Genomic DNA, 20,025 nt, shown 5'->3' with positions numbered 1-20,025 from the left:
TGCTGTTCCATATCCTCTCCTTCCTGTTGACCCTCCTCATACTGTGGGGGTGGAGGACCTTCTCCCTTGCCTTTATCATCATCACCTTCAGCTTCTGGGAGCAGAAAGCCATTCTTCATTGCGATGTTATGTAGGACACAGCAAGCTACAATGATTCTTGAGACTGTCGCTGGGCTGTATTGCACGGCTCCACCAGACTCATCCTGGCATCTAAAACAAGACTTCAGAATATCTAAAGTCTGCTCTACAACACTTCTTGTACTGAAATGGGTCTCATTATATCTGTTTTCCCTCTCTGTCTACAGAAACCTCACTGGAGTCATAAGCCATAACTGCAGGGGATAGCCTTGATCACCAATCTGCCATCCTGATATTTGGCTCTGAGCCATGATGGCTGGTAGGGTAGATTGTTAAATGATGAAAGCATCATCGCAGCTTCCTGGTTGGCGAGCATTCACATCCAGGATAAGGTGATTGTCATTGCACACTGGCTGCACATTAATAGAATGAAAACCTTTCCTGTTCACGAAATTGAGCAGATTGTCACATGGGGTTTTGAATGTCACATGCATTCTGTTAATAGACTGTTGCACCTGTGGGAACTCTACCCCTCTGTAGAACTGGATAGCTCGCTTTCTTTGTTTCCCTGGTTCCATTAATGGTATTGGTGTCCAACCGGAGTTATGGAGGTTTTGGGCAATGCTGTGGGTTGACTAGTGCTGTGATTCACCTGCCCTCCTCTACCTCCCCCCTCCCTCCCAATGGTGATATACCTCACCTCCAGTGTGTCTCTACACTAAGTGACTTGATTGAGATTAGAAACTCAGCTCATGAGGAAATCAACAAACGAACCCATGGCCTAAACTAATACAGCCATGTATTGCCCTCTTTTAAAAAAAATATGGTGTATGGATAAGACCATGACATACACCACATCTAGTAGCTATTGAGAATAGAATATTACTCGATGAGATAAAGGCCCAGAAATTCCACAAAGTCGTTCTGCCATAACAACGATGGAGTGGGACTTCTCATGTGCTGGCCAATGGCACCCTTGGCCCTGTCGGAATTCCTGGGCTCGGGCCATTTCTATAAAGTGGGCGGGCTCCTGCACCAGTTACAGTGCAGCTGGTGCACTGGCTAGGTGGGGGAATGGAAATTGCGGCATTGGCTAGCTGTTGGGGGTGAGTGCCAGCAGATCCTGCAGTAAATGATGGATCTTTCAGAAAGGTTGCTGTCCTTACAACAGCAATCGCCTTGCAACCGGTTGCAATGGCTTTGTGACCAGCTGCTGTGAGGAATCTTTCTGAATTTGGTGGGCCCCACTACCATCACTTCGAAAGTATTGTATACCTGCAGCGCACAGTACGGACAAGATGGTTAAAATAGAGTTCGCCAAATTTGGAAAGGCCAGACATGCCACCATTCATCCCCAGTGGCTGGAAAACACTGCAGGTTCCAACGCAGCAAAACTAGTGGCTGCCCCGGCTGCAGCAATATATTGAGGGCACTCGGGGCAGGACTGACGCAAATTCCGGCGGGTAACATCATCCTGCCATAAACGCCTCTTTTTCTGACAGCATCTGGAAAGGGGATGGATGCGAGAAATCAATGGACTGAAAACCATGTGGGCCTATAAAAGGGCGAGCGATCCACTTCACCAGATTACCATCCAAGCAGTGAAAATGGAAATCTACCCCACTGTTACCCTAAAGTTTAGACAGGAGCAACTGCAACTTCTTTATGCCTAGAAAAAAGGGACTATTTCCTAAAGGTGTTGAACATCTTAGACAATGCCATCACCTTTAGAAAAAACCTTTAATAACTAATAGAAAAGCAGTATCATATTGATAGTGAGCTGTTGGAAGTGAATGTGGCAGAACCAGTTCTATAAATTGTAACAGGAACTTCAGCAAGCTGACATCAAATTGAGGCTGGTTTATTCCATGCCCAGGCATTGACCTGCTTATCACTTCTATGAGTAGAAAAATGGTTTCTAACACTTGGTTTTGCACATTTAATAGTTATTTCCTGTACAACTTCCAAGATACATTTCAATAACCACTTGGAAAGAAGTAATAGAAGTTATATAATGCGAGATTATATGATAAGCACTTTTGAGCTAAATTGCTGCTCTGTCTCCCTTTTGTTCTCTGCCCCACCTTCAGCATGCAAATATCGTTCTATAATTCAAACAATTTGGCATTTGTCTTTGGACAGAACACTTTTCACTGGTAGTGCAGCACTTGTATGCACAGATTTAACAGCAACAACACTTCGTGCCTTTTGCATAAAAAAAGCATCCCAAAAATGGAGCTGCAGAGGTATTGTGGAAGGCCAAAGACTAGACAATTGGAAGTTTTGAAAGTGCAGTTGTAAGTTAGTTTGGGGAGAGTTTTTTTCAAAGATGGACACAAAAGCAAGTGGAGCTGTCCTATCCAGCATTTATCCCCCAACCATTATCAACAAAGCAGATTAGCTGATCATTTACCTCAGTTGCTGTTTGTGGGACCTTGCTGTGAAGAAAATGGCTGCCACATTTGCCTACCAAAACAACAGTGACTACACTTCAAAGGTACTTTATTGTCTGTGAAGTACTTTGGGACATCCTGAGGATATGAAAGGTACTAATTAAATAGAAATGTAGGTTGTTTCTTTCTCCTTACCTTACTGTAATTTTGAACACTGCTATCATATCGCCTCTTGACCATCTCTGCTCTAATGAAAAGAAGCCCAGCTTCTCTAGTCATAATTAAAGCCTTACATCCCTGGTATAATTTTAGTGAATCTCCTTTGTGCCCTCTCCATGATCGTTCCTAAAATAGGGCATCCAAAACTGGACACTATATTCTAACTGTGGCCTGATCAAATGAACAACAACTTGCATTTATGAAGTACCTTTAAGATAGGAAATTGTCCAAAGGCGCTTCACAGAAACGTAATCAGGCAAAAATTGACACGGAGCCAAAGAAGGAGATATTAGGAGGCGTGACTAAAAGCTTAGTCAAAGAGATGGGTTTTAAGGAGGGTCTTAAAAGGAAAGAGGTGGAGAGGCAGAGAGGTTTAGGGGGGGAATTACTGAGCTTAGGGCTAGATGGCTGAAGGCACGGCCATCAACAGTGAGTTGAAGAGAGTGGGGGTTGCATAATGTAGGTCAGCAAGCATAGGGTGATGGGTAAGCAGGACTCAAATCTATCCTAGGCCCCCTCCTATTTCTCATCTACATGCTGCCCCTTGGCGACATCATCTGAAAATACGTCAGGTTCCACATGTGCACTGAAGACTCTACCTCACCAGTACCTCTCTCGACCCTTCCACTGACTCTGATTTGTCACGCTGCTTGTCTGATAGCCAGTACTGGATGAGCAGAAATTTCCTCCAACTAAATATTGGGAAGACCGAAGCCATTGTCTTCATTCCCTGCCACAAACTCCATTCCCTAGCCACCATCTCCATCCCTTTTCCTGGCCACTGTTGGAGGCTGATCCAGACTGTTCACAACCTTGGTGTCCTATTTGACCCTGAGATGTCAACATGTCCACTCCACCACCAAGACCGCCTACTTCCACCTCTGTAACATCTCCAGTCTCCACTCCTGCCTCAGCTCATCTGCTGCTGAAACCTTCACCCATGCCTTTATCTCTAGACTTGACTATTCCAATGCTCTCCTGGCCGGCCTCATTAAAACCAACTCTTTGACCAAGCTTTTGGTCACCTGTCCTAATATCGCCTTATGTGGCTCGGTGTCAAATTTTGTTTGTAACGCTCCTGTGAAGCGCCTTGGGACTAAGTTAAAGGCGCTATATAAATGCAAGTTGTTGCTGTTGCTGCTGTTGCTGTTGCAGGTCAGGATACGGGCAGCAGAGTTTTGGATGAGCTCAAGTTTACGGAGGGTGGAAGATGGGAGGCCGGACAGGAAGGCATTGGAATAGTCAAGTTTAGAGGTAACAAAAGTATGGATGAGAGTTTCAGCAGCAGATGGGCTGAGGCAGAGGTGGACACAGGCGATATTACGGAGGTGGAAGTAGGCGGTTTTTGTGAATGGAGAGAATATGGGGTTGGAAGCTCATCTCAAATGAGAAGTTAAACTGAGGTCCATCTGCCTGTTCAAGTGGATGTTAAAGATCCCATGGTACTGTTGGAAGAAGAATGGGGAGCTCCCCCTGTGTTCTAGCCATTATTTCTGGTAATTCAATCTCACTGATGTTTGTGAAACATTGCTATTTCAAAATGGCTTCAGCCTTTGTCCACATAACTGAAGTCACTGCACTGGGAAAATAACTAATTGTGTGTAGGGTTTTGAATCGTTTTGTTCAATAAGGCGTTTTGTAAAAGTCTCCAGTTTATTGGAATCATTCATAACTTAGGGTGCCAGGACATATTGCAATGTGAGTTATGTGAGATATTTGAAGTGAGAATGCTTACTGTCCCATTGAGACTACAGATACGCACTGTGAAGGGCGTGTGGGCTTTTTTCCCTGTGGGACGAGGAATTTATCTCCTTTAACACAAGCTGACAGCGAGGAAGGGCAGAGCTGCACCGGTCTGGCCAGTCTGACGGGGAGTGCACGTCCCACCAATAACACAAGAGGCGGAATCGCGGAGTGTCAATCAAGGCAGGTCGCTGCGCAACAATGGTCCCGACAAGAGCGGCGGCCAATAGGAAAGAAAGGGGACGTCGGGACGCGCCAACGGGACGAAGAGGTGGGGCATGAATTGGGCGGGTCTGGGAAGTAGGTCCTGTCAATCACTGCTGGAACTCGCAGGTAAAGGGCGGAGGGGAAGACAACAGGTGAGATCGCAGTTTGTTCACTTGACATAGTGTCTGTTGTGCTCCACACAGGAAAAGGCAGAGCTCTCTTTGTCAAACCAGGCTACCCTTCAAAACACCATCACCCTGATTGTGGAGGATAAGGATTTATCATATCATCCCCCAACTTTCAGGGCAGCCAAGATGTTTAAAAAGAAGTCCAAGAACATAACTCCCACCAAAACCAAGTAAGTAGAGTATTACACTATTTATTTTGTACGTGTGCATTTTAGTTATTAATAAGTGTACATTCAATGTTTTAAGTAAGTTTTTTTTTGAAGTGACATTAGATAATAAACTTTCACCAAGTTGCCATTAACTACAAAAGTTTTTTTAAATTTCAGCACTAGGTCACCCTTAAAGGACGATCAATTTGTACAATGGTCAGATTCAGAATGTAAAAGTTATCGAACTAAGTATAGTAATAATGTAGCAGCTCGCCGATCGTTCCCTGTCCTCCTGTTTGTATACAGGTTACTGATTGGGCTACCTGTCGGGTGATGGGTTCACATCTGGTTTACAAATTACAAATTGCGTGTCTCATCCCCTCCCCAATACTGACTGATTAAAAAAATCAAAAAGATTCTTCTTTTTACAAGTTTTAAAAATATATTTGATCTGCATGTAACTCTCCTAATGAAAAACTTCTTACAAAACACCCTTCAAACTCAACAGGGTGTGGCCACAGAGACAATTTAAAAACATCTGATTAAAGCAGGAGAAACATGAAAGGCTGTGATCCTCAGATGTAAAGTGCATCAACACTATATTGCCTTAACTTGCTTTACCTCGAGTATTAATGGTAGGATATTCCAAAGTATTCACTTAGAAAGAAGGAACATTCAACTTATTAATCTGCTGTTCAGTCCGTATATATGGACTCTTAATCTAAGCACAAATGCAAATTGATCCCAGATTGTTCATCATTAATAATTATGTTATTACACAAAGATTCTCCCTTGCATATCCTAATCAGTATTGCAGAATCCCAGTGCCTTACTGCACTGAAATGGGTGGATTTGAGTCTTCTGACCACCCCGTAGCAAATGATTAATTCTCAACTAATGGACTATCAATGTTTGATTGTAGAATGAAGCCTACCAAGTGCCACAATCAAACCTCTATCTCCGTGGCTAGCTCAGTGATCAGATTCCATATCCCTCTTCGTAAAAGAAAAGGCAACTCCCATTTCACACTGTAAATACTGGAGTCAGTGAGACTGGTCTGTTTAGAGCTAATTCAACACCCTGTGAACTCAGAGACTGCTGATATTGAGCTTACCTGCTCCAAGTGTATCATGTAGTTAGGGACCTCGATCCTCATTGATCTGCTGCTGTATTGTTAAACAAAGCACCTTGCGTACAGGGTCCAGATAGATGATCTATTACTAAAATAAAACTTACTCCATAGGCATGCAGTTATAGTGCACCTGTTGATTTACCTCATCTTTTAACAAAACAATTGTGTTTTCAGAAAAAATACAAGTGCAGGAAATCTGAAATTTAAACAAAATGCTGGAAATGCACAGTTGGCCTATCAGTATGAGAAAGGTTAGGTTAATGCTTTGGGTGGGACCTTTCCTCAGAACTCAAGTGATGGACCCCATCTAAATGCTGCCAAAACACTGTACTTCCACCATTTTCTAGTTTTATTTTTGTCTTTGAGGTTGAAACCGTGCAACCTTTTACTGTTCAGAACAGAAATATTAGTTGATTTGTGATCAAAAACAATTTTTGTGTGGTACACATATTCTTAAATGTGAAATACTGATTGTTACTAGCCCACTAAGTTAAATTATTATAAATGTGGGAGATTGTATCCCCTTGTGCATGATGTTAGAGCTACTAATATAAATTTGCTAGGTTAATTTAATAGGAGAATATACCAAATGCTAAGAATGTCTTGAGAAATGATGATGTGGAGATGCCGGTGATGGACTGGGGTTGACAATTGTAAACAATTTTACAACACCAAGTTATAGTCCAGCAATTTTATTTTAAATTCACAAGCTTTCGGAGATTTTCTCCTTCCTCAGGCAAATGTTGGAGATCTTGAAACATTTGCCTGAGGAAGGAGAAAATCTCCGAAAGCTTGTGAATTTAAAATAAAATTGCTGGACTATAACTTGGTGTTGTAAAATTGTTTACAATTGAGAAATGATATTAGTATTTGAATTTAAGCGCCTTGGGACATTTTACTACGTTAAAGGTGCTCTATAAATGCAAGTTGTTATTGAATGGAGGAAAACGGAAGGACAGTCAGCATGGGAAAATAAGGCCTAGATTGTGTCTAAGCAGTTTACTGGGTTTCTTTGAGGAGGTCACAGATCTAATGGATGAGGGTGAGGCCGTGGATATTATCCATTTGGATTTCAGGAAGGTATTTGACACTTTCCTTTACAACAGGCTGATTCACAAGATGATTGGCCATGGGGTAGATGATCAAATATTAGGCTGAACTGATGTATGGCCGAAAGACAAATGGCAAAGGATGGTGATGGGGGTGACACTGAACCGGGTGCAGTAGGCAAAGATTGCTAGCAAATGTGCAATAATACAGAGGGACCTAGACAGGCTCAGTCAATGGATAGAAAGACAGCAGATGGAAAACAACAGATAAGTGTAGAGTGAAGAGATTAGGCATAAAGAGTGAGAATGTGGAGCAAACATTGTATGGTAACGTGCTTGAAGTAACAGAGCAGGAAAAAAAATGAGGGTTTTGGTGGATAGCTTGTTAAAATCAGTGATTCAGTGTTTGTGGGTAGTGAAGATATCAAATAGAATGTTGGCATGTCGAGCTCGGGCTGTCAAAGAAGATGATGTTCAAGTTGTAACTGGCCTTGGTGTGACTGCCTTTGGAGTACTATGCTGAGCTTTGGCCGCTATTGTAGGAGGGATGTAGAGTTATTGGAGGGAGTTCTTTGGAGCACAATGAGGCTAGTTCCTGAAATGAGTTGTGAGGAAAGCTTGTCTCCATTGGGACCTTGCTCTCTGGAGAAGAGGAGGAAGGGGAAGGAATTGATAGAGGTCTTCAAGATTTTCACGGGTATGGAGAAATTAGATCCAGGAAAGTTCTTCGATCGGGCACAGGATTTGAGGACTAAGGGACACAGTTTTAAAGTCACATTTATCAAAGGAAAATAGGAAATTTAGGCAACATTTTCTTTAGAAGGAGGGTGATAGAATTGTGGACCAGATTACCAGTATGACTTGGACATATATCGCCGTTCCTTTATTGTCGCTGGGTCAAAATCCTGGAACTCCCTACATAACAGCACTGTGGGAGTACCTTCAGCACACGTACTGCAGCCGATCAAGAAGGCGGCTCACCACCACCTTCCCAAGGGCAACCAGGGACGGTCAATAAATGCTGGCCTTGCCAGCGACGCCCATATCCCAAGAATGAATTTTTAAAAAACTGTAGGGGTGGAACAGGAAATCATAACCCAACTTATGGTATGAATTCCTAGTAGGAGAGGGAATGCTGGGCTACTACTTCTAGATCACAGTAAGGAACCTGATGGGAGATTTGGAAGGGTAGGCAAGATGGACCAATGGCGGTCACCTACTCAAAACATCATGTTACTATGTAACTTCTTACAAAAAATTCTCACTAATTGAAAAGTTATACTACACTCCATTATGACTTTACATGCAAACATGTTTTGCAGACAGTTAATTAATAAATTTATAGTTTTGTAGCAGTTTTAATGATTCTAAAATGGCTGGAAAAAATTCTATTATTAATACATTGGATTTTTAACTAGTGTTTTGAGGATTGAAATCTCTGATTTTTCTGTGAAAACCAAAAACTAGGGGCCTTGCCCATTTCATGAACACGGAGGAAGTGCATGGAATACAAAGGCTGTATGCATTGAATTTTACCAGGCGTCTCCAGCTTTGCAAAGCTCTGCAGGTCGGGCAACATTCTAGCTCAATGCCTGAAGCAATGAAACAGATGCGAACCTTTCTCCCTAAACCAAAGCCCATTGCAATTAAAGAAAATAATGTCACCATGCAAATTTCTGATCTGGTCTTTCCACTCCTGTTGTAGAATGCATTGCAGTAGTAAACCACTCCCATTATTTCCATAGGCAAGGTGCACCTTGCTTGGAATTTCTTCAAAGTTTAAGTGGGTCTGTTGAGATTTATTATTTTAACACAAGGTAAAAGTCTTCAAAAGAAACTGAACAGAAAAAGTTTTTTTTTATCTGAAGAAAACGCAGTAGTTATTTGAACAGATTAGTTAAAATATAGCAATGAGTGGTTAGCTATATTCTATCAGTGTTTAAAGAATTTAGTGTTATCATTAACTGGAGTTCCTAACAGGCAAATTCCACTCATATGACTGTTCTGTTTATGATTAATCACACAGCAAATGGAATCTTTAGTTGTTTAATAATAAATTCGGTTCAGCTGGGCTGTTGCTCTAGAAAGTGAACTGATTAACAAGTGGTATGGAGTTGGTGAAGAATTCAGTGATTATAAGTCAAAAATACGTCAAAGTTCAGAATATTTTTATCTTGATGTTATCAGGACCCATAACTTGCTGGTGAAATTATGCTATTTTAAAATTGAAGTGCAATTTAATTTAATTTTTGGAGGGAAGACCTCAAAAATGTTAAACATGATTCTTAAGCAAGTAACTAAACTTTCCACAGCATTTTTTTTTGCTAAAGTCTGTTTTGAGTTGGGAAAGATTCTTTCTGAGTAATCGTCCAAATTATAGCAAATGTAAAGTGTCTTACTTTAGATATGAAGTTCACTGAATTCCAAACAATATTGTGGATAACACAAACTGTTCGTTGGAGAGGAACTACCGGATTATATTGGAGGAATGAGATAGTCTTTTACTCTCTGTTTTAAAAATCTAAGTAATAAAGGTAAGGATTTTAAAATGGGTGTGTTGCCTCTGAACTAAACATTCATTGTGAAGGAAAACCTTTCAGATTCCATGGGTTTTAGGGATTTCTAAAAACCTGTGTCAGAAAATTGGTTAAAGCAGTTCACATAATGAACATGATCTACTACTTGGAAGCATAATAAGGTTGATGGGACCTGTTAATCAGGTGAAAAGGAATCCAAGCCAGAATCCTCAGATATTGACACTTAATGGTGAGGAAGTAACATCACCGCACAGATCACTTTTGCCAGCCTGCAAGTTCCATTGAGAATCATGAGACTGACAGCAACTCACTCTGGACTTCTGTCACTCACGAGTACTGTAGCTATGGGAAGGATCCTCTCTATGAAATCTGAACTACTGCATGGCCAACTATGAGCCCCACGAAGACGTTTAGCCATTGAAATTTAAATATGAGATTAACAAAATTCTTCCCTCTAAATTATAGATACTTCTCAATTGTTTCTTCTTCTGTCACTTTAACTGCCTTGATTGATTAAAAGTCTTTCTGATCTTAGTATAGGACTTGCACCCAATCAACTGTACAGACTGTTTGGAACCACATTTCCAACAGAGGTGCCAAAATGGGCTGGCTGACACCAGTATTCCCGACCAGAATGGAGATGATTGGGTAATTCCTCGTCAATCATGTCTCCACCCTGCCTCCAACTCATTGGCTGACACAGTGGTGTCAATAGACACTTTGGCCAAAATGTGGTTGCACAGCACCTTCAGATTCCAAGTGGCATCTTAAGCAATTTATTTAAGTATTAGAATAAAATGAACATTATCTGTGCTCGTACCGATTGTGAGAGCCTATCCTATTTTCCTGATTTAATTGCTTCTGGACCATTAAACATGCTGGCTTTGTGTGAGGTGCAGAAAGTGGAAACCAGTGTGGCCATTGATAAAGATTCAATGTGTTACAACTAAACCCAAACCTCTATCAGTGAGATTCTTAGAAATTATCATTTTTCGTAAGTAGAACACACGGATTGCATATGTATTGGTTTCCCAGATCACAAATTTTTTGGGTTACCTTGCGATGTATCTGCATTACATTCAGCTTTAAAATGAAAAAGTCTTCTTTGCCACTGAATACAACTAATCAAAGGCATCTTTCCTTAAGAAAGCTACGGTCTTTTTTTTTTAAAAGAGTTGAGCTTTCCAGAATTTAGTCAAAGTTATGATTGCCCCGCCAAGTGACTGCATCACTTGGTTTGACACTCAGTTGTTTGGAAGAAATGGTCTCCAGGACTTTATGTCTAAATCATTGATTGCTGATGTGTGGTCACTACAGAATATTTATATTGAACTGGAAAACCTAAAAGCAGCTTTAGCTGTAATGGTTCAGCTTGAGCCTGCATTAGGAAGCCTACCTATTCTGCATTAATATCACCTGAACTTAGTTACAAATATATTGTTGTAGACCAGTTTTATTGGCCTTGGTGCCTTCCTATTTACTTTCACTCAATCTTTGCCATGGAATCACTGAACCCACTTAAACATGTGTCTTGTAGTTTTTGTCATACTGGCAACTTCAAGCCTTGCTGTGTACAAGTTATACAATGTGCTATCATAGTCTTCATGATTTATGTGAATTGGATTTTCCTCACCTTGTCATTCTTGTGCTACAAATAAAATTCTTGCACCAACCTAACAAGCTAAAGATTCTGGAAGACATCAGTAAAATACTGAAGTTAACTATGCAGTGTAATTTTTTTTTATTTGTTCATGGAATGTAGGTGTCACTGGCAGGGCCAGCATTTATTGCCCATCCCTAATTGTCCTTGAGAAGGTGGTAGTGAGCCACCTTCTTGAACAACTGAGTGGCTTGCTAGGCCATTTCAGAGGGCAATTAAGAATCAATCACATTGCTGTGGGTCTGGAGTCACATATAGGCCAGACCAGGTTAAGGACAGCAGGTTTCCTTCCCTAAAGGGCATTAGTGAACCAGATGGGTTTTTATGACAATCCAGTAGTTTCATGCCACCATTACTGATACTAGTTTTTCTTATTCCAGAATTTTATTTAATTAATGGAATTTAAATTCTCCAGCTGCTATGGCAGGATTTGAATTCATAACTCTGGAATATTAGTCTAGGCCTCTGGATTACTGGTCCAGTAACATAATCACTATGCTACTGTACCCTATAATAGCCTACAAATGCTGGTATTTAACAGTAATGACCATCGTCAGGAAAACGTGAGAAAATAAGCCACTTTTCTGGGTTTAATTTGATGAAAGTCTTTCTTATGGCAGCCATAAGAAAGACTTTCATCAAATTAAACCCAGAAAAGTGGCTTATTTTCTCACGTTTTGCATAGTTGCAAGACTACAGTTTGCGGGCCAGGCTAAGGTTGAAGAACCAAAGAATAATTGGTCTAGTCATGTCAATGACCGTGTTGAACTGAAGGTTGTTGGGAGTGCTCGGTATTTCAGTAATTAACTGCTGCGAGCAACCCAGGGGAAAAATAATAGGGATGTAGAGTTCGTATTTCACATTCGTGGATCGAGCCTGTGCACTTTCTTCGCCTGAATACATTCAAGGCTGAGTTAGACAAATTTTTGATCAGCAAGGGAGTCAAAGGATATGGGGAAAGGGTGGGAAAGTGGAGTTGAGGTAAAAATCAGATCAGCCATGATCTCATTAAATGGCGGAGCAGGCTCGAGGGGCCGAATGCCCTACTCCTGCTCCTATCTCTTATGGTGTTATGGTCTCTCAGGCGGCCTCCCGGTTCTTGGAGCTTGTCGCACGATAGCTTCTAGCACCAAAACTCTTCCCGCCTCCACAATCATACCCTGCCTCCCTAGCGCTCAATCTTGGAGTACAAATACCAATAGGTTACAGACTGCTGCCTTCTGTTCACAGGTCACCAAGGATTCCTGCTGGATAGGAAATTCTAGACCAGTAAATGTATTATTTGTTTGTGAATAGTAGCTGAAAATCAGACATTAATTCTAGTTTTTCTATCCGTCCATTAACTCTTGCCTTCCTGGCCTCCTTTATCTGTGGTAGTAGCATACATGTCAACTGTCACAGATGAGTCTTAGGGATTTGCAAGCCCTGAACTGCCACCAAGTTTTGGAGGGGCTATCTCACTGATTTCAGTACTCAAAGATTGACAATCTATGCAGTGCCTCTATCGCAGGGGCATACATCCAGTTTATGCAAGAGGTATTTTTGAAACAACACAGCTAAGGCAGATTTATAGCTACTTCTTTTACACAATGTTTCTGGGGAGGATTTAATCTACTACACTTGTTCTCTGTAGCTGTGCTGTCAACTCTAAATTTGACCAAAATATAAGCCTTTATCCTTGTGTCTTTTTATAAATTCTCCAGAGTATTCTAGCGCAGTTATAATGATGTTAGCAATCCCAAAACGACAGTGCATGAGGGAAATAAAAGGTAATTTAAAACACTGCCATTTTTTAGATTGGATTTATTCAGAACAATTGCCCAGTTAATTTGTCTTGGGTCTTGACAACTTGATTACAATTTATTTATGTTAACCAGCAACAAATGAAGGATTTTTTAAGGAGAACTTGACATATTCCTTGCTCCTATTGTAACATCCTATGGTGAACTATAACCTGATAATTCCATGTACTTGAAGATTCAAATGGAATTTATAATTATGGCCCTTATTTAGGGGAGGAGTCAGGCCTATCAAGTATGCAGGGAAAGCACTAGGTGTGTCCCACATAACATTCCAAAATGGGGTGTTGAAACCAATCTAATTTCAGTAACTTGCTTAACTCTTTGAAAACTGGAATTTCAAGTATGCCCCTGAAAGGATCCATTTATAGCAGGGAAAGAAATACCAATGGCTAGCTTGGTTAGATGACCGAATGTACTAACACTTCTGTTCGAGTGAAATGACTGCGTGCATGTAGTGAAAGCTGAGTGCTAGCCTTTCATTGTTTTAACAATGAGAGGAGTGGAATGAGCCTCAAACATCAATATAATTTAGTGCCACCAGTCATAAGGCACTAATTCTCTGCCTGTGTGTTGACTGAATCTCTGACACAGGTGTGCATATTTAATAAAAGCAGCAATTTAAAATTGAGCTGCTCAGCTTTTTTCATTTCATCAAATTATTCATTAATAACACTCAGCTGGTTCCTGACCAACTCTGAATCCCTGTTGTAGTTTCAAAGCTTTCCATTGTAATATGGAAATCCCCTCCTTTCCAATATTGTAAATTCATTGCACTGTCCAATATCATGAATGTTGCACTGATGTCTGCTCAGAGTCCTGGAGTAAAAGTGTAAAGTTTAACAGGAAGTGAAGTGTTTATTTGATTGGAACTCCACTCCTTAAAGGAAAAAGTCTGGTTTATCACTAAAGGTGCTTTTTCCATAGAATTACATTGCATAGAGTTTACTGAAACAGGCCATTCGGCCCAACTGGTCTATGCCAGTGTTTGTACTCCACATGAGCCTCCTCCCACTCCTTTTCGTCTAACCCTATCAGCATATCCTTCTATTCCTTTCTCCTTCATGTGCTTATCTAGCTTCCCTTTAAATGCATCTATGCTATTTGCCTCATTTACTCCTTGTGGTAGCGAGTTTCACATTCCTACCATTCTTTTTATTGCTTAAATGGAGGATCTGGGAAAGCTATGCGTAAATATAGACCAAGGAACCCTGTGAACCACTCTCCCTTATTTACCCATGTTGTTGTCACCACTCCTAACCGAGACCCAAGCATTTACAAGTAATCAGAGATAGTTGGCAGCTCCTATGACCCACAAAGATGTGTATCTCTAATGCTGTTGGGTCCATGGAAGTCCCAAGCTTCATACTACAGAGGCAGGAAAATCACACGTCATGGATGTCAGTTCTAATTGCCTCGAAACCATTTCCTAGTTTTGAGCCTGTACACATCACATGGCAGTATAGAAAATTCATGTTGTTTCTGGATCTCTGCTGAGTTAGCTGATCTCAGGGGTGGTGCTGTTGGTGACTGTCTGAGGGCTGGACTAGGGAGGAAAAGTAAAAGCCTTATTTCCCTCTCCTAATTACAATCCAGTGTCTCCAGCTGGAAAATCCTTCTGAGTGTTCGCAGTGCATAAGAACAGGGTTTGGGTACGAAGGTCTCTATGACCAACACTCACTGATCAGGCTCATACAGGAAGAACAGCAAATTTGACAAGATACCGAGCATCTACTGGCACCGTATCCTAGCAACAGTTAGTACGTTCAGGAGAAGGCGGGGGGGGGGGGGTGGGGGTGGTGGCGAGAAAATTGGCAACAATAAAATCTCCAGTGTGAGTGTATACATACTGGATTAAAGTAGCAGATTAACCTCACACTGAGTGAAGGCTGATTCAATCTTGTGGTTTGTGTATTGTAGATTTTATGTTCACGTTATGGTGGAAGTTTTATGTTCCTTAAAATATAGGAGATGCTACTAAAAGGCAGAAGGAGTGGTTCTGGGGCATTTCACATGTGTTTGTGTGTACCAATATCTGACCTTGTGTGCTGGAAGCAGTATAGCAATGCATGGAAAGCTTTTAGATTGTTCAGAGCAATTAAACCCAGTGTTGGAGAAAGTTTTAACAAGTTGCTCACTTTAAGTAAGATTTCACTTCTCCATTTCTCTCCCCCAACCAGGCCATTTAATTAGGTTTTCTGGACAGTTACATTATCTAATAAACTCATTGATAAAAGAGCCAATTGACGGGGTAGGAAAAACTGGACTAGGCCACAAGAATCAAATGTGACGAGCTTTTCAAAAAAAGTTTTGGGGGATTGGTTGGGGAGGGATGTATACAAACACAGGGGTCAATTTTAACCTAACCTGCCCGTCGGGAGACGGACGGGATCGGATGCCATGCTGGTTTTACACCCCGCCCGATTTTACTCTCCATTGAAAACCAGCGTTCCACCCAATCCCGTGGGTTTCCTGCCCGGCGAGTTAGGTTAAATTTATCCCCAGTGTTTGCAAGAGCTAACCTTTTACACTGAGTGACATCAGGCAGCTTGGTGTGGTGGTGTTACCGTTAGGAATTCATCTAAAGTGGGACTCTTATAGTCTGCGGAATGAGGACGTTTTCATCACACCAATCTGGGCTGGATTCAAACCCAATTCCTAAAGGTCAAAGGGAGACTGAGCTAATGTACTGTACCATCCAATTCCTGAGACAGTTGCGATTTTAAAAATATTTAGTGATACACATTTTTAGCATCTTTAACTCTGAACAGTTTCCAAATTTCTATAGAAGTAAAATTTTCTCCAAACCTTGCTATAACGACTGAACAGAAGGCTTCTTCATAACTCACCAAGTGGGTGGAATGATGACAAATGCAGTTTAGTGTAACCCATGAGAAACCAGGCGGGAGCCAATTACTTGTGGCGTCTCCACTCTGCGGAGATTTTATCACCACCATTTTTGGCGGTGAATGAAGCGCCTGCTTAAATTGGGTGGGAGCCTCATACGTGTATGCAGATTTTGGTCCTACTGATGGCCTTTTAACTGTGGTCTGAGCCCGCTATGATCGGCCCACTCAATGAAAGCTGCTCCAAAGACTGAAAAGGCCACAAAAGGTAAGTGTTGAACATTGCTTTGTGGGGCCAGGAGGAGCAAGAGTGCTCCTCCAGGACCCATAAGGAAAGTCTTGGCCTCTGCTACCCTGAGCTTCCACCCGCGAGATCCTTCCGCTTAGCTTCCAGTCCCTAGATTGCGCGATTTTTAGCCAGCGGGCAGCTGGACGGCGGGACATAAATGAAATAGCCCGGGTGTCAAATTGATGCTGTTGCGGGGAGGCTTGATGCTCGCCCTGCCCGAAACCTGCCCCCCGTTAAAATTCCCCCCAAAGTGTGAGGTAGTAAGAATGACAGATGGCAGTACATTCTAAATTGGGGAGCACTTGGAGCGGTGGTGGATTAGATAAACAAAGGAATTTAAACGTCCAGCCACGTATGTCAGTTAAAGTTAGCTCGCAGGTACAAAAAACAATCTAAGAAGCCAATGGAATGCTGGACTGTATGTCAAGAGGCATAGACAAGTGTTCCTGCAATTGGGAAGTAAAGGTATTAAGGGATATAGAGAAATGATTAGGATTAAAAAGATAGAGCTGCCATGGCTCACAAGATAGCAGAATAGGCTTGAGGCCTACTCCTGTCCCTATATTAATGTATATTTAACTAGACAGCTAAATTGAACATTTTATTAGATCCGATGAAAGGTAGCACACCACCAGGGCACTTCCATAACTGTCCGAAACACTGGGTAGAAAAGTTGTCTGACTGCAGTCAGCTCTAACTGTTGGGAGTCACTAACTCAAATGTTTGGTTGTCATAGTGATTACCAGTCATGCACTGCAGTAAAGTCTGGGATTGACTTCATGAGACTAAAGTGTTCACGACCGATATACTGTTGAGATTACATTGAGTAGTCTCTAGCCAGATAGGTCTAATTATATTTAAAACTTTGTCAAGCTGGAGTTGTTTTCCTTTGGGCTTGTGTTGAACAATAGATTGGTTTAGTTACCTTTGCAAAGCAGATAGGATCTGTAAATGCAAATTTGGCTGGTACAGTTTTGTGGCCCAAGAGTAGTTTAACTGGAATGACAGGCCCCTCTGGCAGGAAAAAACTGGATCAAGTGAACACTTCTTCACCATTCTACAGCATCACCCAGAAATGGAACTCCTCGGAAAGGCAACTTGTTTCTTCAAAGAGCCCTAAAATAACTTAGTTGGATTTATTTTTAAAATGCTGCATATCCGTGTCTAAGTGCAGCAGGCATGTGTCAGAACAAGTATTCCCATGGGAGAGGGAGTCTCGGTGCAGGCTGACTGACACCTCCCGTCATTGCCAGCACAAAAGGCATTCTGTTAAGAGTAATGGAAAAAAATCCATGCCTTGCCCACCTGCCCCATCAGGTAGGGTTGCCAACTCTGGTTGGATGTATTCCAGGAGTTTCATCACATGACCTCCCACCGCCCAGCCCCCACACTCCTGCCATTGGTCGCCCAACATGTCCATCCTCGCAGTGTCCCGTCTTTCACAGGACTCTCCGTCTCCAATGGGATGATTCCTGACTTTGAGTCAAACAGCCTTTTCCTCCCAATCCAATATTTTTAGAACGAATAAATGAAAATGTAAAAAGAAAATGAGAAAACCACACCATTTTTTTTAATGGCCTATGAATTTTCTCCTGGACAATCTTGGAGAGCTGGCAACCGTACCATCAGGTGAAGAGGGGCACAGGAGTGTCCATGAGAGGGCAAGAGGTAGATGAGCATTTAGTTTGTAAAATCAGCAAACTTGCCATTGCAGGACTGATATCGGATGAGACAGTAACTGCTATAAAGCCCGTCACTTGTATTTCTTTATTACATAGTGTTCACCCTTACCGTGTATTTGCCCCGAATTATCGGGAACATACTTATGGAGAACTTACTCTTGACGTTTACGCCATTTTCTGTTCCGATCTTGGGAACTTACTCCAAAGTTTCCTGTGGAGCTCATTTGCCTACGCCGGAACGTAAAAACTACTGTATCCAGAACAGGAGTATGCCCATTGGGAAGGCCATTCCAGCTGCTTATTCCTTCCGAACGCATGGGGTCGGGGGGAGCTTGCAGGAGTCATGAAAATTTCTGGTGCACTGAAACTGACAGCGCTTTGGTTAATTATAGTACAGGTCTCAGTAAGAAAAATTCAAACAAATCACAAAGAAAACCGTTATCAGACTACAGAAATCTGTCGTGCTGATATCAGGTGACTCCTGGCCACGCTGCGCATAAATTAATCCACGCCAGTGGATTATTTGCATAAATTCAGGGAATTTGCTTGAGCTGATCTTTTGCTTGGGGTGGAGCTATGTAAATGAGCAGTAGAAGATTTTGGCAGATGTATCTCAGAACCAGTACAAATGATTGAGGAAATTCGTACGTAGCAATGTTTCAGCGTAAAACCGGCGTAAATCAGTTATATACAAATTTCTTCCAAAAAAATGGCGCAATGCCACTCTTACCCTATAGTTACACTGAAACTTGCCAGGAAATTTGGGCCATATCCTTAAGGGAAGCAAACTTGATTTAACCAGTTTTGTTATGGGGACGAGTCTCAAAATGTAGTATCTCTTCAAAAGGGCAGGTGTTTGAATTTTTCTCTCCGTCTATCTGTCAATCTCAAGACACAGTTCCATTAGGAGTTTACCTTTGTTTATATTACAGCGGATGTGGTAACAAAGGACGGTTTAAATTAATGCACTGTGTAATTCAAACATTGGCCATTCAAACATTGTTGACCTGATAATGTCCACAAATGAGAAACCAAGTGGCTAATTGGCTTCAGAAGCACCTTATCAATGATGAGTGAAACATCAAGGACCTTTTAACACTATACTTAAAGCCTGCTTTTTTGGAGCATCTATTTAGTCCAGAATTAATAAAAACTCTTCTCACTCCTGGAGATAAATGATGTAGGCAAGTGGGCTTTTTTCTTTTCTCCTTTCCTAGTTTTCACCATCCAATCCATTGTAGTCATGTAGGAAAACTAGGATCTGCAAGTAGCACAGGTTCAGTTTCTCATAAGTATTTTTTTTCTTGGTACGGAGATTTCTCCAGCAACCCGTAGGGTCTCGTCCCACTAACAGTTATGTCTTCTGATGTTTAGACCCCTCTCTAATGCTCCAGCATTCATTTAATTAAAGTCCACAGCCACGATGATGCGATTATGGCAGCATTCCCCCCTCTAAATTTGTATTTTAGTAGAATTAAATTAAACTGACAGAACATTGTTTTAAGGTAAATATGTGTATATGTGGATGTGTGTATGGAATTCCATTCTTGCCAGATGTTTATTTAATTTGGACTATCCAGATTTTACGAATGTACCTCAAATTTTGGGAAGCTGAGTTTTCAAAAATGTTTGAAGATTGTCTGAAGTTTATTCAAGGAAAGCCCAAAGTGAAAGACCAAAGGCCAAAGTGTGGGATAGCACCAAGGATGAAAAAACTAATAGAAGGCAAGCTAAATCAGAAGGTAGTGATTAGATGACACCAAGCTTCAGTCTTAAAAGCCTAAAGATTGTAGGAGGACGGCTATGGGAAATAAGAAGTTCCATAGTTCTCAGGCCATGAAAATGAGTTGGATCAACCTCATGGTGTTTCCACTGCACTGGTTCCAAGGCTTAGATGTTTCCCTTATGCCTCTGTGACTAGAACTGAACAGAGCATCCAAGGGGTGGATTCACCAGAGCACTTAATAGCTTCAGCATTACAGTCTCGGACTTATACTCTACTGATTTGCCAATAAAGCTGCATTCTGTTTGCTTTAATTGCTGCTCTGCAAGAT

The 20,025-nt window shown here is 41.5% G+C and overlaps 1 protein-coding gene across 1 annotated transcript in view; it reads left to right on the top strand.

The window, feature by feature from the left end:
• The first annotated feature begins 4,765 nt into the window (after positions 1-4,765).
• ppl (periplakin) overlaps positions 4,766-20,025 on the top strand; it is a 59,583-nt gene continuing 44,323 nt past the window's right edge. The window contains exon 1 of the mRNA XM_068003334.1: positions 4,766-4,998. Within this exon, the coding sequence (XP_067859435.1) occupies positions 4,955-4,998 (44 nt within the window). The 5' untranslated portion in view covers positions 4,766-4,954. The remainder of the gene's footprint in view (positions 4,999-20,025) is intronic.

This window comes from Heptranchias perlo, chromosome 22 (assembly GCF_035084215.1).
Source record: "Heptranchias perlo isolate sHepPer1 chromosome 22, sHepPer1.hap1, whole genome shotgun sequence".
Taxonomy (NCBI): Eukaryota; Metazoa; Chordata; class Chondrichthyes; order Hexanchiformes; family Hexanchidae; genus Heptranchias; species Heptranchias perlo.
The sequence above is the reverse complement of the archived record's forward strand: the minus strand, read 5'-3'. Positions and strand labels throughout refer to the sequence as shown.